This window comes from Heptranchias perlo, chromosome 12 (genome assembly GCF_035084215.1).
Source record: "Heptranchias perlo isolate sHepPer1 chromosome 12, sHepPer1.hap1, whole genome shotgun sequence".
Taxonomy (NCBI): domain Eukaryota; kingdom Metazoa; phylum Chordata; class Chondrichthyes; order Hexanchiformes; family Hexanchidae; genus Heptranchias; species Heptranchias perlo.
In genome coordinates this window covers 45745528-45770412 of record NC_090336.1, presented here as the reverse complement: position 1 = coordinate 45770412, position 24885 = coordinate 45745528, and the positions used below count along the sequence as shown (strand labels likewise).

General features: G+C 43.5%; 1 protein-coding gene and 1 long non-coding RNA gene across 4 annotated transcripts in view; one reads left to right on the top strand and one right to left on the bottom strand.

The window, feature by feature from the left end:
* Nucleotides 1-24885, top strand: part of cstpp1 (centriolar satellite-associated tubulin polyglutamylase complex regulator 1) — a 291026-nt gene that overhangs the window by 151969 nt on the left and 114172 nt on the right. For all 3 annotated transcript variants that reach the window (XM_067994058.1, XM_067994057.1, XM_067994056.1), the window contains exon 4: nt 7598-7682. In XM_067994058.1, coding sequence (XP_067850159.1) covers nt 7598-7682 — 85 coding nt within the window. The remainder of the gene's footprint in view (nt 1-7597; nt 7683-24885) is intronic.
* Nucleotides 9900-13877, bottom strand: LOC137328005 (uncharacterized). The gene is made up of 2 exons (XR_010964595.1): nt 13437-13877; nt 9900-10604 (listed from the first exon to the last, which is right to left on the bottom strand). It is a non-coding gene; the product is annotated as an uncharacterized lncRNA (long non-coding RNA).

The following is a 24885-nucleotide window of genomic DNA, read 5'->3' as shown; positions in this document are numbered from 1 at the left end:
TCAACAAAAAAGCAGAACATTCTCCCCTGGTTCCATCATTAAACAGTGAAATGGAAGGAAAAGGTTAATCCATTAGCGAACATCTTTTGGCTGTCGTCTTTATGGATAAAACTCCTTAACAAGTGTTAACAGACTCTTGGAATTTAGTAATCGTCTAAGCATTTAGGACATGAGATGGTTTTCCTTTAAGTGCAATAAATGTTGTAATACAAATAAAGCAGGGTAGCATATTTCATTAGGATGGGGCATTCTACAGGAATCTTCACTAATTGTTCCCCTATGAATATAGGATTATTTGCCTGTCAAGCACAAATAATACTGCCATCAGTGATTACTCTATTAAGTTGCCACTTCCATCAAAACTTTACTGTAGCTAAGTAGATCACGCCTAATATTTTGTTAGATGTGCCTCATGCTGCAAATATTTTGTCTCATCATGTTTTTATACTCTGCCAGATGACTGGTTTTACTGCAGGACATTGCCCTATTTTACTGTGATGGTGTCATTTTTGGCCCCCGCCAAAAACATTGCATCCTTGACATCAATTTCATCCCCCTCTCTGACTGCGCAATAAGACTGCATGCAACTTCTGCTTTCTGTTTGACTCAGAGCTGAGCTTCAAAGCCCGTATCCTACCCACTACCAAAAGCACCTACTTTCACCTTTGCATCATTGCTCGCCTGAACTCCTACTTTTACCCCAATTGCTGCCAAAATCCATATCCATACTTTTGTCAAACCCAGACTTGACTTCTCCAAAATCTTTCTTGACAGCCTCCCAATCCCCACCTTCCATAAACTTTTAAAAGTCCAAAATTCTGCCACCCATTGCTTGCTAATCTACATTTGCTCCCCATCCTCTAACGGACCGAATTTAAAATCCTTGTCCTATTCTACAAATCCCTCCATGGCCTTGCCGCATGCTGCCTTTGCCTCTGCAACCTTCTCCAACCTTGCATCTCCTCCAGCGTCCACCGGTCCACTGACTCAGGCCTCCTGTACATCCCCCTCCCTCCGCTCCACATTTGTAGCAAATCCGTCAGCCATTTTGCCCTTACTCTTTTTAGTTCCCTTCGCAAACTCCTCCACCTCTCTACCTATTTCCCTACTTGTAAAAGCCTTCTCAAAACAAATCTGTATGACTAAGCTTTTGGCCATCTCTCCTAACCCTCCCACAAATCTTGGTGTCTGCTCCTTTTCCCCTCTGCAAAGCATCACGGGACATTATTCTACTCTATAGTAACTCTTTAACGTTACCATACATTATGGACATGGAGCATCTGCATGAAAACTGGATCCAAACAAACTAAAACACCCACATAAAATTCCATTTTATAGGATAGAAATAATAATCAATACCAGGGAGGAATTTCAAAGCTCCATGTCAAATTTCTGGATTCAGAAGCTGTTATATCCGGCTGCAGCTTTGTTTCATGATTTATAAAGTCATCCGAACACCTTGATTTGCTTACTTCCTTGTACTCACAGTCAGGTATTCATTATTCTATATTTAATGTAAGGAAAAGTATATTTAACGTGGCTGTTATTTTGAATACACCGACATTGCTCAGTCAGTAAAAACAAATGGTATGACTGATTCTCATAGTGCTCACAGAGCAGTGTCTATATTCTGTGTTGGAAGAATGGAGTAATGACTACACTTGAGAGACAGAGAGAGAACTGCAGAGACTGAGAACCTGCAACAATGTGGACTAAATAGTGCACTTTATGAGCCTCATACGTGCCTTATGCTCACCTTATGAGTATGCTAAGATGCGATGCTGCATGGGAAATTTTTGTAACATTTCTATAGTCTTATGATTGTGTAAAATTGGCTACCCATAACCACAGTATTGCTGAACACCAGAAAGTCTCAGTTTTCCTGGGATATAAACTTCATCTAATTGTGGTCATATTATTGGCTTTTGGGTTGATTATTTTCATGATAAAGCATGATTACACCAATTTTAGTGCATATCGTAGCTTATTGCCGCATGTAGCCATTTGTGTGGTAAATATAGAAGACACTCTCAATGAATTAAACAATAGAAATCTAATTAAGGAATTCAGATTATGTTTGTCATCTTAACCCCTAAATGGGATTACTGGCCTAAATTCACCAAAATGTATTAGTATGATGTTGAGTTTTCATTGCAAATATTTTCTTATTATAGTTGTCCATCCTTCACCACCTCTCTTCCATTGTCCAGCTGGGTGGGACTGCGCTCGCCAGGTTCCATTCTTACCTATTCAGTTTATAGCCAAAGAATCACCTGCAATGGCTTCTCTTGCTGCTCCCGTATTGTTAACCTCTGGAGTCTCCCAAGGATCTATCCTTGGCCTCCTCCTATTTCTGAGACCCTGAGATGAGCTTCCGACCACATAACTGCTCCATTACAAAGACCGCCTACTTCCACCTCCGTAACATCGCCTGTCTCCACCCCTGCCTCAGCTCATCTGCTGCTGAAACCCTCATCCATGCCTTTGTTACCTCTAGACTTGACTTATTCCAATGCTCTCCTGGCCGGCCTCCTATCCTCCACCCTCTATAAACTTGAGCTCGTCCAAAACTCTGCTGCCCGTATCTTAACTTGCACCAAGTCCCATTCACAAATCACGCTTGTGCTCGCTGATCTACATTGGCTCCCGGTCCAGGAACGCCTCAATTTTAAAATTCTCATCCTTGTTTTCAAATCCCTCCATGGCCTCGCCCCTCCCTATCTCTGTAACCTCCTCCAACCCTACAACCCTCCGAGATCTCTGCGCTCCTCCAATTCTTGCCTCTTGTTCATCTCCGATTTTAATCACGCCACCATTGGTGTACCTTCAGCTGTCTAAGCTCTGGAATTCCCTCCCTAAACCTCTCCACCACTCTACCTCTCTCTCTTCCTTTAAGATGCTCCTTAAAACACACCTCTTTGACCAAACACCTGTCCTAATATCCCCTTATGTGGCTCGGTATGATATTTTATTTGATAATCGCTCCTCTGAAGCACCTTGGGACATTTTACTATGTTAAAGGCACTATATAAATGGAAGTTGTTGCCATTTCTATCTCTGTTACTGTTTAAAGGCATGATATAGGACCTGGAAAAATATTGGATCACTGCACTGATGTAGGACCTGTGGATTTCTTTTATCTTTGAATTGCAAGAGCATTTGCTACTTTGTGCATACCAATAGATGTTTGAGAGACCTGATTGTGTGGTTTGATACAGAATTTCAATACTGTAGTATGGAAATGAAATCCTCATTTGACTTTGTAATTTAATGTTTCAAGATTTTTTGACTGATGATCACTTTAAAGCTCTTGTAATTTTTATATTTTATGCTTTTGAGCACAATGTCCTTCACAACTTTGAAAATGAATCTGCCTTCTCTCAGGTGAAGATGCAAACATGGTTTCTTTTGGTGCAGAAATGTTACTGCAGGCCACTGTGGATTAATGGCCCTCTGCAAATATGTTTCTCCTTGTTGGCATGTTTCCTCTTTAATGCTGTGTTCCAAAGGATATGCTTATTTTGTTTTTGTTTTTGTTTGCTGGATTATTTTAAGTTTGACAATATCTGTGACAGAGACACTAATGAATAAGTGGACCTGGATGAACACAAGGAAGCACTGCTTACCTGTCTAAAGGAGTGGGAAGGAAACCTGCCGTCCTTACCCGGTCTTGGCAATATGTGACTCCAGTCCCACACCAACGTGGTTGACTCTTAACTGCCCTCTGAAGTAGCCTAGCAAGCGACTCAGTTCTTTAACAAACTGCATCCACATGTTCCTTGTCCACAAACTGCTGCACACCTGTGAACCTGATTGAAAGGCGGATCAGATCTCGATGTAAACCAACAGCTTCCAGAAACAATGGGCCCGATATTAGGAGGGAGGCGTGTTGGCAGTGGGGGGGTCGACTGGGCGCGTGGGTAACGCGCCCAGTAAAATCGGGGTGCTTCGCACACGATCGCAGCCTAATTGAAGGCACTTACCATGGTTTCCGGTTCCAGACCTGCGCAGTGGGCGCACTGCGCACCCGCAGCACAGGCTGTCAGCAGGAGGAGCCCTATTTAAAGGGGCAGTCCTCCAATGCTCCTCCTGCAGCAATTGGTTAATTTTGGATTGTGGAGCAGGCCACAGGCAAGGCTGCTCCAAGGTTCTTTGACTCCTCACTCCAGGCGCTGCTCGATGGGGTGAGGAGGAGGAGGGAAATTTTTTTTCCATCGGATGGGAGGAGGTGTCCTCCCTCCGCCACCAAGAAGGCCTGGCTGGAGGTGGTCGAGGAGGTCAGCAGCAGTGGCGATGTGTGCCGAACATGGGTCCAGTGCAGGAAGCGATTTAATGACCTAACCAGGTCAGCCAAAATGAGTATACTTATGCATTCTCCCACACTCCGTCTTCCACATCACCTCCACCACCACACAACTCCTTCTGCACTGCCACCACAACGCTCTCGCATCACTCTTCACATCCACTCAACCATCATCCTCACCTTGGCTGCACTTACTCACCGTCCCGGTTCCCATTCAAACACTACCACACAACCCAATCCTCATACAATCTCATGGCTATGTCTCACACGCGCCCTCTTATGCATCTCCCTCACGCTCACCCCCACCCACACCAATGCATGCAGTGGGTCACCATGCAACCATCACTCAATCACGCCTCTGTGTTTTGCCTTGATAGGAGAAGAGATGCCAGAATGCCCGGGAGAGGGCAAGGACCAGAGGGGGCCCGCCACACCAGGTGGTCTTAACAGATGCGGAGCAGCAGGCACTCGAAATAAGACGGACGCTGGAGTGCCTGTCCGTGGTGGACGCCGAGACTGGGAGTGCACAAGCAGCTGGTGACAGAAATCTAACACTCAGCACTCATGATAGCAAATGATCTTCACATCACTTGGCATCTGCAGCACCTCAACATCTGTCCACATGCTTAATATTGCTTTCTGTTCTCTTGCAGGGCCATCTGCGAGCGCCATGACGGCTGAGGGCGATTCCTCAGAGGACCTGCCGGCCTCTGAGGGTCCATCGTCACATCTGAGCCAGCCATCCACCAGCGCAGATACACACACCTCGGTGGGTCTCCGTCCTCACTTAGTTGGACTTGCACATGGTGAGTCACCACGCACATGTGAGCATGAGCAGACCTGGTGGCAGGGGCAGCCATGGAGAGTCTGCGTCGGTGGGAGCACTCTTCTCCAGGCTCTGGACCCAGATGCTGAACCCTGGGGGCCAGCCATGAAAAGGAGAGTCATTGAGGGCCAGCAGCACATTGCCGAGGTACTGGAACCGTTGCCACGTGAACTCTCCACAATCGCGCAGAGGATGGAGGAGTCCAACTCCTGCATGAGTGGAATACTGTCACAGGGACGTGAAGGCATCTCTGAGATAGTGTCGCGGGTAGGTGCGAGAATGTCTGTGATGGAGGAAAGGCTAGCCTCCATCGAGTTTCAAGCAATGAGTCCGTTCAGGCCCTGACAACGGCAGTTCGGATTTAGGGTGAGCAACATTCTGCCACCTTAAACAGGCTGACAGATACCTTACAACTGGCCTTCCAAGGCTTCACACAAGTCCTCCAAACTGTCGTCCAGCAGGGTGGAAGGAGTGATGTGGGCCTGGGCCAGGAGAGGGATGATGGTGAAAGGGGACATGGAAGTGGGGACGCCACTCAAAGCACTTCCATGTCTCACCCGTTGCCCCTCTCTCAACTAGTACCCGCAATGCTGCCCCCTCTCCAGGTGGCCGAGTCTGCCCCTGCACAGGTGCAGGTGGAGCAGTCTTTGGAGGGGCTCTCACGGGCACTGAAACCCAGACGGCGTCCACGCAAAGCATCTCATCGGTCAGGGCATGGACAAGAGCAACCTGCCACTATCTCTGCTGAAGCCACAGGGGTAGCACCACGTAGGAGTTCCCGTAAACATAAGGCGAAGGTTTTGTGAGCACAAATGGGATGCACAAGGGTGTAAGACAAAATGTCATGTTTTTGATTTATTTTTGTTTGTTTTGCAAAAAAAAATTTAAAATTGTTTTCACCATTACTGCCACGTCTTTGCAAATCTTGTCTGGTTTGTGCAATAATTCCCTTTCCTGAGGATCACCATGAAGACCCACAACTAATGCCACCCATTGTGTCACTGCAGATTGGGTGTAGGTATATTTGCAGGGCTCTTTTGTGCAGATGACTGAGAGACGCCGGCGATGTCCCCAGTGGCACCCTGGAAGGATGCGGAGGAGAAGTTGTTCAGGGCAGTGGTGACTTTGACAGCGACAGGTAAGAAGATGGTGCTTGGGCCAGCCGGGAGCAGCTCGGCATGAAGGAGGCTGCAGATGTCCACGCCTACATGTCGAGTGACTCTGAGCCTCCGTGTGCACTGCTCCTCAGAGAGGTCCAGGAAGCTGAGCCTCGGTCTGTAAACCATGTGGCGAGGGTAGTGCTCTCTGCAACGCATCTCTCTCTGCGGTTGCCCTCCCTCCTGCTGTGCAGGTGGATGTGTCACAGCACTGTTGTGGAGCTCCACGTGTCAGAGGTGGATGGCGTGGCCGGCGAGGCTGGTGATGCTGTTCGCCCTCTGAGGAGGTCATGACTGCAGCTACGGTGGACCCCATCCGTAAGATGTACATTTGAGGGGGTCCGCAAGGTAGGTACATGTGTCTGGACACCGGAGTTGAGGTTGCAAGTTGGTGAATTTTGGTGTTAGGAGGAGGGTGGTGCAGGCCAACTTTGTCCAAAGTGACAGAGTGGCCTCCTGCAATGAGGGTCTCCCCCCCCCCCCCCCCCCCCCACCCCACCCCACCTGTCAAATGGACCTTTGCAGCTGCCACAGGCTGGTGGCTGCAACACGTTCATTTCAACTGGGTGTGTTTCCCCCAGTACGGGAAACACCCTCAGTTGACCTGAAAATCCCACCCCTCCTAAAATATCCTACAAATCAAGTCTCCTAACGACCTGAAGTATCCAATTAATTGATTTAAGTGGAATTCTGCTGGCTTTAATTGCCGGTGGGAGTCCCGCATGCGGGGGCTGCGCGCGCATCTAAGCGCGTCACTGGGGAACCCGGAAGTGGGCGGGTTGGAGCCAGGCTCCGCACCCGCCCCGGGAATCCCCAGTTTTCGGAGCCCCCCTGCCACGAACGCACCTGCTGGGACATCGGAAAATCGAGCCCAATTTGTTTGCGCTTAGTCAACAGCAGGAAGATGGGTAAAATGCAGTTTTGCAGTGCTGAAAGAAAACAGCCTTAAGCAACTATGCTGAGATCTTACAGATTTATGATTATAGAAATGATTAAAGTATAAATGTTCCCAGCAGTCTTTTGAGTATTTTATTTCAGCATCAAGTATTGTGTTGATTTCTAGTAATTATCTGTTAATGGTCTGATTCACAAGACGAGATCGAAACATGTTTAAAAGTGAACCCAGTTAACTCCTGGCTAAACTCAGCGTTACACCACTGATGGTAAATAACTAATGTTCTTTCAATTTAGTAAATGCCAATCATAACTCATATTGTAAGCTTTTTGTACTTGTAGTCATGTTCATGTAACAAACCGTCACCTATTCTAGATTTATCCTGAAATTTATAATTTCAAATCTTTTTATTTCAGACCTGTTGACAGTGAAGGAGTACCAGTCCTTACTTCAGCTTATTTGTCAAGACTTTCCAATGGATCTTGCCCAGAAAGCAGCAAGGTAAATAGATTTGTTCTATTCAACAAACTTGAATGATATTGCATTCTCTGAATCAGGGAAGTACATCCAGTACTGATACTTAATAGAGTGAGTCGGAGGCAGGTATTTCTTTTGTAACAATATTTTGCTCTTTCAGACACAGTGCTCAATAGTTCTATGAAACCAGTTTGTTAAACTGGTACAGTTGTTAAATTTTGTTTGTTTTTCAAAAAAATTGCTTTTTTTTCGTACTAGTAGCATTACTCCTGTATATTAAAGGACCATCTCACCAGCCACAAAAAGCTGTTTTGTGTATGTAATTTGCTGTGGAATGTCTAATTCACAGAACAGAGTGAAATATACAACAAGAAGTTTGTAGCTGTCAACATACACAGCCACGCTTTGGGCTCAATTTTGAAATGGAGCCGGGAATGGGGTGGTGGGGTCAATTTGAGGTCAGGAAACCCATTAGTACGGGTTTCCTGGACACCCTTACGATTTTGACATAAGGACGACTTTTTTTTTGTTGGCTTCCCGTCCGGCTGATTGACAGGCTGGTCTCAGTCGGACGGGAGACTAGCCAAGGAGAGGACGTCTGCAGGTAAGCCTTTGTTTACATGGGGTGAGGGGGTGAGAATGGGGGGCACAGGTGGGCATAGGTGGGCACGAGGGTCATGAGTCATGGGGGATGGGATCGGGGGTCATCGCGGGGGTCTGCGATCGTCGAGGGGGAGGGTCGGGAGATCGGGGTTGGAGGATCGGGGGTCAGGGTCGGAGGATCGGGGTCGGAGGATTGGGATCGGGGTTGGGGTCAGAGAGGGAGGATCGGGGTTGGATGATCGGAGTCGCGGAGCCGGGGGTCCGCAATCGGGGGTGGGGGTGGTGTCAGTGAAGGTAGGCTTGTTGGGCCTGGGGGAAGCACTCCTGCTCCTCTGGGCCCACAAGCTGTGCCTTTCTAGGCACTTACCTGCAGTCTCGGGCCTTCTCGCCTCCTTTCACGAGATGTAAAACAGAAGGCCCAGGAATCCCAGCTTCCCAGGGTTGTAGTTGGGAGTTAGTTAAAAATGGAGGCCTGAAGCCTCCTTGAATGGTTTTAAGGCCCAACCCACCTCCTGGGAGCGGATCGGCCTCCCTCCCCCATGAAAACTGGAAATGGACGGTTTGGGGGCAGGTCTGAAATGGTGGCAATTTTTAATGCCCCCCTGCCCATAACCCACCTGTTTTTTACTTTTAAAATCGTGCCCTTTGTTCCAGTACTACATGTTACAATGTTAGTACATGCTTTAGATTTTTTAATGCTGAGCGGCAGAACTTAGCATTTCTATCTGAATATTTTCAAGAGGACAGGTGTTATTAAATACTGTACATTTACAATTTGTTTTATTAACTCTATTAATAGTTCACTGCAATATTTTTTTTATATTGGGGAAAGGTAGCAAACCACCTTGCTACAGCAACACTGCCCCACAAAGCAGTTTCCCCGCATGATGAGTTCAGGATATTGCCTGTTATCGTTATAAGGCAATGTTGAATCGAAGACACGAGAAGAAAACAAAGGACGGGTCACCCTGTGCTGCTCTTGGACATTTGAATGAAGATAGTTGGAGGCTTGAGAACAGGATAGACAAAATTTTCTGGCTTTGCACTCCCAGTGGGGAGCCTCACCCACTGGCAGAATATATTGGAAATTGGAGCACGCATTGCACACTATCTCTCAACCATTTAAAATGACTGTAGGAAAAAAACATGTACAGAGCACACTTGAACTTCCAAAATTTCATATCACTGGGTGAGACTCACTGCTGGAATCGTGAAGTTTGAAAATTACCACTGCTATCTCTTTAGTCATGGCTACAGAGTGGCATAGTGAAAAAATTGCATGAAAACAAGCAAATTGATAGATGCGTGTTCATGTGTTTTTTTTTGCAGTTCACCTTAATATATCAGTTAGGAGGCCATCTATTCCATAAGTTGTTACTCCTTAAGTAATTATCTAATTCAACCTGAATATCTTCAATAATACTTGAAAAAAAATCATACAAGTGAAATCATGACGATGAAATATAGATAAAAAGAACCCGCATTTATATGACACCTTATCATGTCCTCAAGATGTCCCAAAGTGCTAGTCAATCAATGAATTACTTTTGAAGAGCAGTTGCTGTTGTTACTTAGGCAAATGCAGCAGCCAATTTGTGCAGAGCAAGGTCCAAACAAAAAAAAACAATGAGATAAATGAGCAGTTAATCTGATTTACTGGAGTTAGTTGAGTTATGGTATTACAGATAGATACTGAAAATTATCTGGACAAGATGAAAGACTCATGAGAGGGTCCTTGAACAGGCATAGTCTGAACAAAAGAAGTTCTTGGAGTCGTTACTGTCTGGAAAAATGAATGGCAATAGATCAAGTTGTATGTAAAGAAGAACGTGGCTAGATTCCCAGAGAGTAGTGAGCCTCTGGTGTGGTGGGTACTGACTTTCTGTATGCCTTCAAGAGGGAGCTGGATTGGTTCTTGACTGGGGCAGAGATCGTATCATATAGGTCCTTATATATAACACATGGTCCATGAGATCTCCTGGACTGCTTTTGATTGCCTGAGGGAGTTGGAGAGGAATTTTCCAGAATATTTTTTCTCTTATTGGCCCTGGGTTTTTTCTCTTTTTTTTCTCTCCCTGGAGATTACATGGCTGCAGAGGGAAGGGAAGGGAGGGGAAAGGAAGGAGAAGGAGGAAGTGTTTAGTCATGATGCTCCGGCCATCTTGGTGTGGGGCAGACTTGATGGACCAGCTAGTCTTTTCCTGCCATTATTTTCGTATGTTCGTATGATATGATGGATGTAGCTTTGGAAGCTGATACAGAAACAGAAAGTATGGTGTGCCATGATCACCAACCTCCAGAATAGAGAAATCAATTGGAGAGAGAATCTGTAATAATCCACCCCTGTGAGGAAGAAAGACCTCTGTTAAAAAGTAGAAACAAAATAAAATGAACTACATTTTTGAGAGCGTATAAAATCCACTTTTTAAACTAGTTTTCCTGTTCCTTGGGCCGTGTGTCATCTGAGGTTGAGTGGGTAGGTGAGCAGAGCCGAACTGATGATGTGTATCTGGCTACGAGCAAGTTAACCACACGCTCCCTCAAGGATAGCACTGATCATGCAGTCAACTGAACAAGAATCCCTTTGTAATATCACAGCATACTTTAGTTCGGAGACAAGAATGCAGATAACAATTTGGTTCAAAACATAGATTTCTTTTAAAAGTAAGTTTGACAAAAGTAAGTTGTCCTCACTGAAAAACAGTACTATGTTTATCAAAGAGAATTAATTTTCTTTGAGAAGTACAGGAGTGACTTTCTATGCAGTTTCCTCTTTCTATACCACCTTTATTTGACCTGAGTATTTTCTTTGTCCTGATAGCTATTGCTTCTTTTGATTTGTATCTAATGAAGCTAAATTTACCAAACTTTTCTGTCTATTGCTGCACGCTGGGCTGTAGAACACAGTTTAGTAACATTCCTTTGGCAGCAGTCATAATACACAACTACGGGTAGTTATAATGCTGTCTTCAAGCTAGAGTAATTAAACCATGCAGTTACAAAATGATTTAAACAGTGTTGGATGGCAACCTTTTCTGACAGCCTACAGGTAGTCGGATGCCTATTCCTGCACTGGAAATAAAAAGCACTTTAACTACAAAGCATATTGTTACGGTTTTGAAAATACATTTAAAATAAAAACTATTTACCAACCCATGTAATGTCTAATGACAAAATGAAATAAAATATTAAAATAGATTATTCTATCAAGACACACAATGCAGCTATGGGCCCTTATAGTCTATTGCATCAGCACATTCTTTAGAAAAATATTCTGGAATGAGCTTTTTTTTAAAAAAAACAATCTAAGGGCAAATTTGCCTTTTTGGGGAAAATGCAAGGGCCTTCACCATTTAAATTTTGTTTTGCAATTGTATATTTTTTTAATTTGACCTATTCCGCTGTTATAGCTTTATTTTGCATCCTTGTTCTCTAGTTCACCCTCTTTGGTTGTCCTCACTTAATCCCACAATTTATCGACTATCCCTTTGTCAAAAGATAGGCAGACAGTCTCCATAGTACAAGACATTATACCATCAAAACAAGTGGCCAATAAGACTGTCCAAAGAATTTTATTGCAAGTTTTATTTTAAATTCTACTTTTATAAATTTATGACACAAGTTTGAAGGATAAGCTTACTTTATGCTAATATAATTGTCAATCTAAGTCATAGATTCCATCTGCCCATCCAAAACCTCCAGCTATAAGTGCTAAGAAAATATTTTTTATAAATCTATTCCAAATAAATTAATAGTCTTTTTTCTTCGAAGTGAAGTTTATTTCTTAAGGAAAGCAATTTAATAACCTGAGATAGATTAGTTGCTGCATGCCGAGACAGAAGCAGTTGCTATAATTTTGTAAAGTAGCACCTGGGCTGTAGGTTCTGTAGACTTCTGTAACCAAATTGCCACTGGACACAACCAACTATCACTGCACATTGGTCAGGAGTGACTTTATATTCATGGCCAAATGGCTATGTTTGAAGCATTTTATTGCTGCTAAATAAAAAAATGTTTCTGGTAATTTTTCTAGTACCATAATGAATTCTCCATGTTGATTGCTGTTAAAGAATGCATGAGTTTCATTTATTAAAATTCTAGCTTGAATCATTTCTGTCACTGAACATTGTTTCCAGATGTGAAAATCTTTCAGCCTGATAAGGGGAGAGTTTTTCAGCCCAGGCAGAACAACGATAGCTTTTCTAAGAAGAATAATGTGCACCTTTACAAAATGTAATTCGTAGCGAAGAATGGCTGGATTTCATGTATTTTGTAATCTATGCCTATTTCTCAGACTTGTTAAGCATGTACATCCGTTGCATAAGTGCTTACACAGCTGAAGCCTTGCACTGGTATAATTCTGACAAATGTTGAACTGGAAGATTGTTTTTCTTGTAGGGAGTGGGTGATGCAGGAGACTCAGAGATTCCTGTGCAAAATGGGACCATTTAGACCAGCATAGGGAGTGTGGGCCAGAGAATCAAAGCTATAGTTTTGTATAGTATAGTATTCAATCCAAGCTCCCTAGAAGCTCACGATCAGTGAATTTGCACTGATAACTACAAGTATATCATGAAAGCCATCTTAATTGTTTCCAGCACAGGGGTGATTGTTTTTCTCAGAGATTTACATCTGTTAGTCAAGCCAGCACTATTGATTACCACCTCTTTCAGGCAGTGCCAGAAGAATATAAACCAATACCCCAACATGCAGTTGGAGAAGCTATTTTGAAGGTGGTATATTTCTTTTAAAAATTATTTATTAAGCTAAGTAACTTGGTAAAAAGATAGAACCCATAATCTATAGATAAAAATACTTTTTTTTTGTCATACTATTTTCCCTGATTTGCAAATAGAGGGCCTAACGCTTGTTTGAGGCCCCCTGTACAAAATTCGGCTACACAGGAAAACATGGTGTACGTGCATCTTAACTAGCAGTCCTTAAAGGGACCGCTGGAGGCCACCACCAAAAAGGTAAGTTTATTTTAAAATTCCTTATCTGAATGTGGAGCTGGGAGGTGCAGGAGTGTTCCTCCCAGGTCCACTGGTGTGCCAAAGACCATTGCTGGCCCCCGCTTGGCCCCTTCCCAATTGTTTCCCCCCTCTCCCGATTGTCCTCTCCCTCCCGATCGCCCACTCCCTCCCAATTGTCCCGTTTCTCCCCCGCAGGGCATACCTGAGGGGCGCTACTGGCGAATTGCTGCCCGAAATTGAAATCCTCTTCACCGGCGAGCTGGTGTCTGCAACTACGCTCATCTCATGTAAATGAGACCCGAGGCCCAATATCGAGTGAGCCTTGGGTCTACCCATTCCGGAGCAACGATTGTTCCCTGTGCCCAGTTCGTACCAATTTCTAGGCCAACATTTCCTCAAAGTAGGGGATCATCATGCTGTGAGAAGGAACTCCATGATAGAAAAATCCTGCATGAGTTATGAACGGAGGAGGCTTAATGGTATTTTCCTGCTCTGAGTTTTCTTATGTTCTTCTTACAAATATTCTTTCAATTAGTCATCACTGCTTAAAACAGAGATGAAGAGACTTTAGACTGAGGTCTCCTGGCACCTGTTTTTGTGGTATACTGCTGCATGATCTGTTGCCAGATCACATCATGTTTATACTCTGAGATGACTCAGTCACTGCTAAATGTTATTGAAGCCTCACTAACCCAACATCCCTGTTCAAAACATCTACAAGTCCCCGTACTTGTATCATGTTTTAATTAAGGACTGAAATAGCCTGCTCTGGGAACTGCATACTGCTAACCTAGTTCTGATGTTGGTCATATCACGGAAATGCTTTAAGACCAGTTATATCCTGCAGTGGCAGTTCGGAGAAAGCATTTTTAAAGATGAGTTTTTAACTGTTGGGAGAAGCCAAAGCTATTTGATCTCGATTATAGCTTTGACTAAATGAATTCTTTACCTCCAGCAGTGCTCCCACTGATACTCTGCCCCTCACATAGTCCTACATTCACTCTCTCTCCATAACTGTCTCCAAACCTCGACATTGGTTTATCGATGTTCCAAGCTGGCTACAAGTCAACTTCACCCCAACATATGACCTCTGACTTTAACTTTGGATTCTCTCATATCATCTCCCCTCTGTTTTTTGTGTATGACTAGGACATGTTTTTCCTAATCTCCGCCATGCCGCTGTACTTGAATTCCCTCTGTCCATTTGCGTGCGGCTCAGATCCAAGCCCATTATCTATTTGTTTCCCTTGGCCCATTGTGGCCCCTTCTTCCCTCTCTCCTTCCCTTCCTATCACCCAGTCATGCCATCTTTCATTTCTTCTCTCAGGCACTTAGCACCCCCAATCCCAATCCCTACCCCAGCCCATCACTATTCCTGTGCTTTCTTACTCTCATGCCGCCACCCCAAATTGAATCCCCCTTGGATAAGCCCACAGCCACCTCTAACACTAGCATCATGGCTTTGACAGAAACTTGGCTCACTAATGTAACACCTTGCCCCTTACTGAAGCTTCCATGCCTGACTATACTATCCAGCAACTACCCTGCCCAAACCAATCATTGCATAATGTTTTTGCATATGCTAATTATAGCCACTTAAGTTTTTATTTCTGGTTCTTTGACTAACTGTTTATCTCTGATTGTTGCAGTATGATTGTAAACTATGGGATATTATTCATAAGTATTAGAATTATTTTTTGGAACAAGATCAAATGATCCCATCCCTTTTCATCAATTAGCCCCACCTACCACTTTCTCTGTATCCGTCCATCTGTTTTCTCTTTAAAAACACATCTAATAGACTCTTAAACCTACCCTGCTGTCTGCTTCAATGGCCTTCTTTAATAACTTATACTAAATATCTATTAAACTTTGGGTGAAAAAGTTTGTCTGTTCTCCCACCTTCAAAGTGATTACTGCTCCAGGGCTGTCACTTAATGTGATATTAATTTATTTAATGTTGAACATTTTGGAAAAAGCCTTCTTCATATATAAACTATTCATTACTTCTCCGCCTTTTGAAGGGAGCAATGTCGCATTTATTGGAATAGTCGCTCAGGCAGGCCCATGGTTTTAAAATGTTATGATACTATTGCCTCTATTGTTACACAGTGACTAGTGATTTAGAGGTTACAGTGACATTGATGTAAATTAGAACTGTGGGCTGTAGAAGAAAAAGAATACTTGCTGCTAGGAGAATGAACAAACAGTTCTGCAGAATTCTGTTAGGCTCATCTCTCCCATGATGTCCCCATTTATTGAACTCATGATCAAATAAGTGACTGAGAATCTGAATTTAGTCTAATAAGGGATTTGCCACTGAATTCTAATCTTCCTCAAGGAGGAGTGCTGGAGCCTTGTCTATAACAAACCTTTTAATTTTAAAGCCAAACCACAAGAAAAATTACAGGGATTAGGACATATATGCCCTTTATTTTTATCCTGCAAAAATAGAAATTCCATGTGATTTGCATGACCAATGGTGTCACTAGGACTGAGGCTTTAAGAGTTAAGCTGGTATTATGGATGTTTATGGAAGAAAGCATCGTGGTCTATCCCGCCAATTTTGGTTCAGTATCAGGTCCTCATTTTCTTTTAAATGGATTTTATGAATTAGTCAACCTGTAAGCTTTTGATTTTGGCTGGAGTTTGGATTTTTTTTCTACGCTAATATGTTTTACATTCCAAAACAATATTTGGCCTTGCAGGATTTCTCATGGAACTTCAATTTATTGCATCACTTATATAGCGGATATTACGATGCAGAATATTCTGTACTCCATTCCTTCCCTATGGGGACCTCTGGACACCATGTTTGAACAAGTGCACATTTTACTACCAATAGGGAGTAATCAGAATTATAGCAACCAATTGCATATATTCAATTTTATTAATATAAATGGACTCACCATGTTCCTACTCCTCTCATTCAGATCACCAAATGATATAAAAACATAGCAGAGTTCCCCTAAGGGCAGATTACTTATTCTTTACTGCACTATCAACACTTTGGGTTACTATGCCCATCATGTGAGTAACTGAAATGTCTTGAGATGTCACCTGCTTGGTCAAGAAGAAATTTTTGAGTTTATTTATATTATGTTGCTGTGAAGTTAAATTCAGCCCACAAGGGTTTAACTCCTTGCAACACACAAGCTATCCAGGATATAGATTTGATCCATTAGCTGGGGGACCCAGATGAAATACGTATCAAAATGGTGTATGCTAACAATACCATTTCAGTTTGAGACAATGGGAAAGGTTGTTAGCACCTTTCAGAGAGGTTGGTACCTTTATGGTTTATTCATTGAGCACAGCAGAAGGCCTACCTGAACAGGCAATATAATTACCACGAGGGTGAGGGAGGATTCTGATCCAAGTTGATTGCTTGATTGGCAGCTCTGTGAGTAAATCCTCTTCACAGAAAGCTGAGGAATGAATCAGAGGTTATGCTTTTGGTTTCCTCTTTCTTGGTAGGTGAAAAACAATCTGCAGAAAATTTGGGGTCTGTAACAGTGAAAAGGGTAGAGAGTTCTCCCCTTTTATGAAGTTACTGCCAGTCAATTAAATGATGCCTACTTATAAAGTTAAGGTAGCCTCATATCAAGAGCAAAGTTTACCTAATTTATTTTTGTTGTTATGGGCAACAATAGGAATAGGGTTAATCGCGCTATGCAAACGATATGCTGTTCAGTTATGTATAGTAAATGAGTATGTTGTGTCACTAGAGTGTTTATCAGTCCACCTTCCAGATGATAGGAAAAATGCATATGTGTTGCCTGTGAGATCATCCATTAATTTAGTAAACACAATGAGGGGTTTTATTGTTATTCCCTCAGGGTCAAGTTGTTATATTACTAGATATTGGGCAGTAACCATGTACTCCTTGATTGTAGGGGGTGCGGGTTCACTAATGGGAGTGACCAGTGACAGGATCCGAGAGAATATCGAGACACAAAAATTGGCCGTGTAGTTGATAGTGAAGAGGATAGCTGTAGACTCCAAGAAGATATCAATGGGTTGGTTGAGTGGGAAGTGTGAGGTAATGCACTTAGGGAGGACAAACAGTAAAAGGGAATACGCAGTAAACGGGAATATGTTGAGAGGGGATGAAGAAGTGAGAGACCTTGGAGTGCATGTGCACAGGTCCCTGAAGGTGGCAGTACAGGTAGATAAAGTTGTGAAGAAGGCATATGGAATGCTCTCCGTTATTAGCTGAGGTATAGACTACAAAAGCAGGGATGTAATGATGGAACTGTATAAAACGCTGGTAAGGCCACAGCTGGAGAATTGTGCGCAGTTCTGGTCACCACATTACAGGAAGGACGTAATTGCTCTGGAGAGAGTGCAGAGAAAATTTGCAAGAATGTTGCCAGGAGTTGAAAATTGCAGCTACGAGGAGAGATTGGATAGGCTGGGGTTGTTTTCCTTGGAGCAGAGGAGGCTGAGGGGAGACTTGATTAAGATGTACGAAATTATGAGGGGCCCAGTTAGAGTAGACAAGAAGTACCTGTTCACCCTAGCGGAGAGTTCAAGAACTAGAGGACATGGATTTAAGCTGATTGGCGGAAGGATTAGAGGGGACATGAGGAAAAACTTTTTTACCCAGAGTGTGGTGGGTGTATGGAATTCGCTGCCCGAATTGGTGGTAGAGGCAGGGACCCTCAACTCTTTTATAAAGTACCTGGACCTGCACCTAAAGTGCTGTAAGCTGAAGGACTACAGACTGGGTTCTGGAAGGTGGGATTAGAATGGGCACCTGGTTGTTCTTCGAGCCAACGCGGACACAATGGGCCGAATGGCCCCCTTCTGTGCTATATCTTTTCTATGGTTCTATGTAGACCCAACATTTGTAATAAAGATGTTGGTGCCGTGTTACAGCAGGGATATCCAGAGAAGTAGAATAAGTAGAGGAGTAGCATCCATATCTACTGAGGGTTTTGACTTCTTTGTTTCCCTGCAGGCTACAGTATCCATGGTCCACAAATAATGGAATCATGATTTTAAATAGTGCTTTTTTCTCCAAGCTTATCTATACTGCTGTTAAGGCCAATTTAAAGTTCGATACTTAGACCAAACTTGTGTTCCACTGATGTAAGCTAATTGAAAGCATGACTCAGCCTGAGTAGGAGATGGCATAACTGAAATGGTATTTCATCAAATCCCAGAAATATGCAAAGGGCTGGAAATTGCTGGGATGTCGCACCATTAGAATGACGCATTAACGTTGCACAACACTATTAATTCGTAAAAAATCCAACAATTTACAGAGTAAAAAAGATACACCATGATTTCCAATTCTCTGCACGTTGCTTGACGATTTGCACTGCTCCATCGTAGCCTTGCCAAAGTCGATAAAAGTTCGTTGTTGCCAAGTTCTTTCTTTAATGTGGTGTCAAGGCTAGTTTAAAAAGGCCTTGGTACTTTTTGAACTGGAGCTTACTTTATAAAAATCAAGCACTTCCTTCCATATTGTTGGTACATTTTAAAATCTACCTTCTGGGAGCAAAGTCCTCTGCCTGTATGTAAGCACACATGTACAGAGGTCTCTCGTGTGTCTGCAAGAATTGGATTCGCAACCAAGCAGAATAAACTAGTTACTGCCAATTGAAAATCAATACTTTAACCACTGATCTATACTCAGTAGTTGAAGCATAATTGCAGCCTAATTGCAGCCTAATTGTCCTTGCACTTGACCTAGAAGCACTTTGTACTAACTATGGGTGTTTCTAAATGGGAAAGTGTTTTATTTCCCAGCGTGAGCAACCAACATGTAAATAGGCTCAAAATTCACCAATAGTTTTTTAAAAAGATAAAACAGATCAGTGCTGATGGCATTATTCGGAAACTAGTTTGGAGAGCTAACTGGGCTGACATTATCAGAACTGAATTAAAATAACTAGATGCAGTAATTAATTCATAACTAATTCAGGAGTCTTCTTACACTTAATTCTGCTCCTTCACAGAGTCCGTTTAATAACTATTCCCAGCAAGTTCCACTGACAGTGACATCAACACTGTTGAAATACAAATATTCAATAGATCAATAGAAAAAGGTTCATCATAAATTTTTTATTAAATGCTTATTCTCAGCAGGGTGAAATATTTCAATGTGAGGGAATAGAGCGTTTGCCATGTCATTCTTTGCCAACATCAAACACTCCCAGTTCATGTACAACATGGCCAGGTGCAAAGTAAAGCTCCTTTACACTGCTGCAACTGTCCCCAACCTTGTAAAGACACCTGCTGCAGCATACATATGGCAGCTCTGAGTAAGATTTTCAATCTAGTGGCAAGTTGAGGGCAGTTTTATACTTGTATCCATTGGGAGCTGGACTGAGATTTGACAAGCTTATGTTCTAAAGATTAGAACCCTTACAGCTGCAGGAGAGAACGGGTTTTCATCTTCTCATCGTGGGCTGAATTCATCCCAGGTGCTGGAGCTGAAAGACTGGATTCTAATCCACTGTGCCACCGGGGATCTATTTTTAGTGTTTCATGCAGTTTAATCTTTTTGAAATAGATGTCCTTTTATGATTTTCTGTGAGTTGCATTACACTAAGCAGGAAAATGATCATGCACCTTTTTCGGAGTCCACCACACAATTAGTAAAGGCTCTTTGTTACTGTAGCTTATACAGAACGAACCACAATTTATATTTTCACAGAACTTTTCAGAATCTATAAACAATGATGCTAGACATCAACGAGCTTACAACATAGGAATATTTGAGTCAGGTTATTTTCCATGAACAATGCCAACAAATATAGCAGGTTCTTCTACCAAATCACTGAAAGAAAAGTACGACAGAGCAATCTATTCCTATAACACAAATTAAACATCATTCATTTTGATTATTTAAATTTTTAAACAGATATAATAGTGAAATTCTTTCTTGAACTTAATTTCAACATACTTACATAATAGCAGTTAGCAAAGGATTTGATGTAAATTTCTCACAGCTAATATTATGAAGTAAAATTAGAAACATAAATAAGCATATTGACTACAACGGCACAAGGGTAACACATTCAATAAATTACAATTTTTTGACTTGTAAAATGGAGAGTGCACTGCTAGTTGGGCCTCCTCGCATAAGGGAGAAACCAAGTACCAAAACCAGTCTTGTGCATTAAAACCTTAAGACACACACTTATGTTTCAAAATTTGCAATAATGAACTCATATCATTCATGTTTTCCCAAAGTTCTATTTCCAAATTGAAAGACTGATCCTAAAAATGGATGGTTGTGAGCTTCCGGAAACTATGGCCCCAACATTTTTCTGTGGGATACTAAATATGAGTGCTTAAGATGTTGGACTGAAATTCCCCTCTCTGCTATTTCAGATAACCCATTTATTTTAAGAATGATGCCTCTGCTAAAATAGTGGTGAGAGGAATTTCAGACAAACGTGTTGCTACATCAGCAATCCACAGCACAATATCAAAATTAGGGGTACAATTTTAACAGTGAAAAACTGATGGGATGGAGGAGGGGGGCATTCAAAATTGCAACCATTTCAGACCCATCCCCAACCCGTCAATTTCTGATTTTCACCGGGGCGGGACAAGGGGCGGGCAATTAACATGCTCCAGGAGGCGGGTCGGGCCGTAAAACCTTTCAAGGAGGCTTCGGGCCTCCATTTTCCTACAGTTTCCGATTTCAACCCCGGGTGGCTGGGACTCCCAGGCCTTCTCTTTTACACTTCGTGAAAGGAGGCGAGAAGACCTGAGACTAACAGGTAGATGCCTTTCTGGCACAGCTTGTGGGCCAGGAGAAGCAGGAGTGCTTCCCCCAGGCCCAACAAGCCTACCTGCAGCAACCACCCAATGATCGCGGACACCCCCCTAATCGCCGATTGTGGACCCCCGACCCCAATCCTCTGCCCCAACAATCGCGGACCCCCGCAATGACCCCCGATCCCGACACCACACCCGTGACTGACTCCCGATCCCTCCCCCCATGACTGATGACCTCTGTGCCAACCAGTGATCCTGTGCCAACCCATGCCCCTGTGCCCATCCATGCCCCCCACAGGCCTCCGCCCCCCTATCCACACAAACAAAGACTTACCTGAAGGTTTACCTGAACACCTGGCTGGTCTCCCGTCCAACCGAGACCAGCCTATCAATTAGGCCGGTCAGTCGGATGGCAAACCGACAAAAAAAAAGACGTCCTTACATCAAAATCGTAAGGACGTCTGGGAAACCCGTACTTCCGGGTTTCCCGCCCGCAATTTGACCCCCCACCCCCTTCCCAGCTCGGGGTCAAAATTATGCCCTATGTGTTTATTGTAGGTTGGTACAATACGGACCTTTTAAAAAAAAAACATAATCCCAGTCTGTTTCTTATTGTTATACGCACAAATGGGTAGTGAGTTTGTTCAGTGGAGTACTGTCATTTTCTGCTTGCCTTCATCTTTCAATGCACTAGGTAATTATGGCTGTTTTTCTCCATGTAGTATCCCACACCCTGGACCTTTGTATTTAAACATTAATTTATAGCATACTCAGTATACTCTATCTGACCATCACTACACTAAGGTGTCTAACAGCTGAAAAGGTATTGTTACACTGAAAGAAAAACTATACTTTTATTAGGTGTATGTATTTTGAAAATTCCAGATAGCTGAAAGATGGTTTTATATTACTTTAGAACTGTAGATTGGCGGTTAGGATGTGGATTGCTATATCCAGTTTTTCATAATTGGAATTTCCTACATTACAACATCGACTACATTTCAAGAGTACTTCATTGGTTGTAAAGTGCTTAGGGACGTCCTGAGGTTGTGAAAGGTGCTATATAAATGGAAGTCTTTCCTTCTTTCCTCTTTCTTTCTTATGATTTTCCAGCTGTAAGAACATTGGAGTTCGGTATCCCAACAACCACATGTCAAGGAACTAGATTAATCCTTAACCCCCTTCACTTTAACTCCTAACTAAGGAACCCTCTGGGGTTTATCGTACAGCTTAAGTCTAGGCGTGAATAATGCTTAAGTTTGGCTCTCCAAACTATCTCACATCACCCTGTTTGGATTAAATATGAGTTCACCTTAACAACCGTAATTGAACTGTAGTTATTTTCAATGGAAAAAAGAAGATTGAAGGGGTGGGTGGAAATTATTCAACTGCTGCGAGGCATAGATGGTGTTGATGCTAATGACTGTTTAACTTGGACTGTGAGCCTGGAGGATAGTACAAAATTAACAAGGCTCAAGCCCAGACAAGAGATGAAAGGAAACTTTTTTTCCCAGGTATGTGGAACAGTTTCCCAGCAAAACAAACAATGTAGTTTTGATAATCTCCTTCAAAAACAGAAATAGGTAAATTTGTGGTTCAGGATTGAACAGCAGATAAGTGTGGATAGAAATAAATAAACATTCTGTGGAACATGATTCTTGCTGTATCAAAGGGAATGCCATCTGCAGAAGGCAGTTGGGGTTCAATAGTTAAGATGTGGGGATAGATATTCTGGAGCTTGCTTAATTACCTTTAGGGATTAGGGCTTTTATATAGTGTCAGCTTTGCTCAGTTAGTAGCACTCTCGCCTCAGAGTCACATAGTTGTTGGTTCAAACCTCACTTCAGGACATGAGCACATATCCTAGGCTGACACTTCAGTACAGTACTGAGGGAATGTTGCATTGTTGGATATGCCATGCTTTGGATGAGACATGAAACCTAGACCCAGTGGATCCAGTGCTGGCTAATCTCATTTTTGTTTTTGCGACCTTGCTACAAAATGGCTGTTGTGTTCACCTACAACAGTTACCAATATATTTATAGTGAACATAAAATAATAAAATGCAAAGTAGAAATAGCTCTTTGGGTGGCATTACTTGAGTTTCAAATTATATTTGAATCAGTCTGTTTCGTTTAGAGTACAGCTGCTACACCTGTGTTTACCTCACTCCTGCAGTAAGTCAGCATATCCAGATTGTACATATTGTTATTGGTGTAAACAAATAAACTTATTTGTATTCTGTTTTTTTACAGAATAATATAAATTGTGGGTTTTTTGCTTTTGGAAGACTTCCTTTGTTTGCTCTTTACTGAATTAAACAAAAGGCAGAGAATCTTTTGATGTGACCCCGTACTTTTTAAGTGGTATTGCCAAAAAAATGCAAAAATGTTTTGGAATGATTTCTTCAAGGCTTGGAGTGAAATGACTAGAGCCAAGTACTTGTTTAATTACATTGTGTTCAGGTACAGAAAGCATAAATAAGACTGATTAAAGGTACAGGTGTAGCTTTTATCTTCTGCACAGATATTCATTATATTAGGCTGTGTGGCAGAGAGCATAACAAACCACAACAATTTGCTTCTTTTTTTATTAGGGTGTCTATCACTGTCATTTTGTGCTACAATCTCATTCTGAATCCATGGCCCTGATATTATCGGGGAGCCAGGACGGGGAGGCTGAAATCGGCCGAACAACTCGGCAAGGCCGGGGACGTGGAGACCCTGCCGATCTCAATGGCAGGGCCTCATTAGCGTATTGTAGGGCTGCCTCCCATCCGACAGTCAGCCAAATGGGCAACCTGGGCGGTGGGTGGGAGGATTCTCCAGCAGCAGGAGGCTGCAGCCAGGGACCTGTGTGGACGGACCCCGGCACTAAAAAGGGAGCATCAGGGAGTGGGCAGCTGGAGATTAGGGCCAGATGGAGGCTGGCGATGGGAGGGCTGGGGCGGAGGTTGGTGATGGGAGGGCTGGGAGGGTATGTCGGGAGTGCTGAGGGGAGGCTGGAGATCGGGACGGCTGGGGGGAGGCTGGAGATTGGGAGGGCTGGGGGGAGGCTGGAGATTGGGAGGGCTGGGGGGAGGCTGGAGATCGGGAGGGCTGGGGGGAGGCTGGAGATCGGGACAGCTGGGGGGAGGCTGGAGATTGGGAGGGCTGGGGGGAGGCTGGAGATTGGGAGGGCTGGGGGGAGGCTGGAGATTGGGAGGGCTGGGGGGAGGCTGGAGATTGGGAGGGCTGGGGGGAGGCTGGAGATTGGGAGGGCTGGGGGGAGGCTGGAGATCGGGAGGGCTGGGGGGAGGCTGGAGATCGGGAGGGCTGGGGGAGGCTGGAGATCGGGCTGGGGTTAGGGGGGAGGATGGAGACTGGAGCTGGGGGCGGCCAAAGGCCTGGGGCGAGTACTCCTGCTCCTCCTGGCCCACAAAGAGTGCTAAGAGAAACACTTAGCTTGGGGATCCAGCAGCTCCCACCTCGGTTCAGCTGCCAGGAATCCCACAGCTCGGGCCTCCCCCTCACTTACTATTAAATTTAAGTCGTGGCACCGACAATGTCAACAGGCCGCAACTTTGGTATGTTAATTAGGCATCTATCTGCTTTTTGCAGGAGCCTCGTCTATGGCCTGATTTCTGCACTTTAAAATTTTAAGGGGCGGAAATGGGGTCGGGTTGCCCGACCCTGATATTTTAACCCTCTCCCCTCTGTTGGGAGGGGTGAGGGTTAAAATCGAGGCCCGTGAGTTTCAGTATGGAAACTGTTATCATGTAAGACTCTTTATAGATACCAAAAGTCATTTGTGTGACATACACTGTGTTTTAGTATTGCAAATCAACAACAACTTGCATTTATATAACATCTTTAACGTGGTTAAACATCCCAAGGCGCTTCACAGGAATGTTATCAAACACAACTTGACAC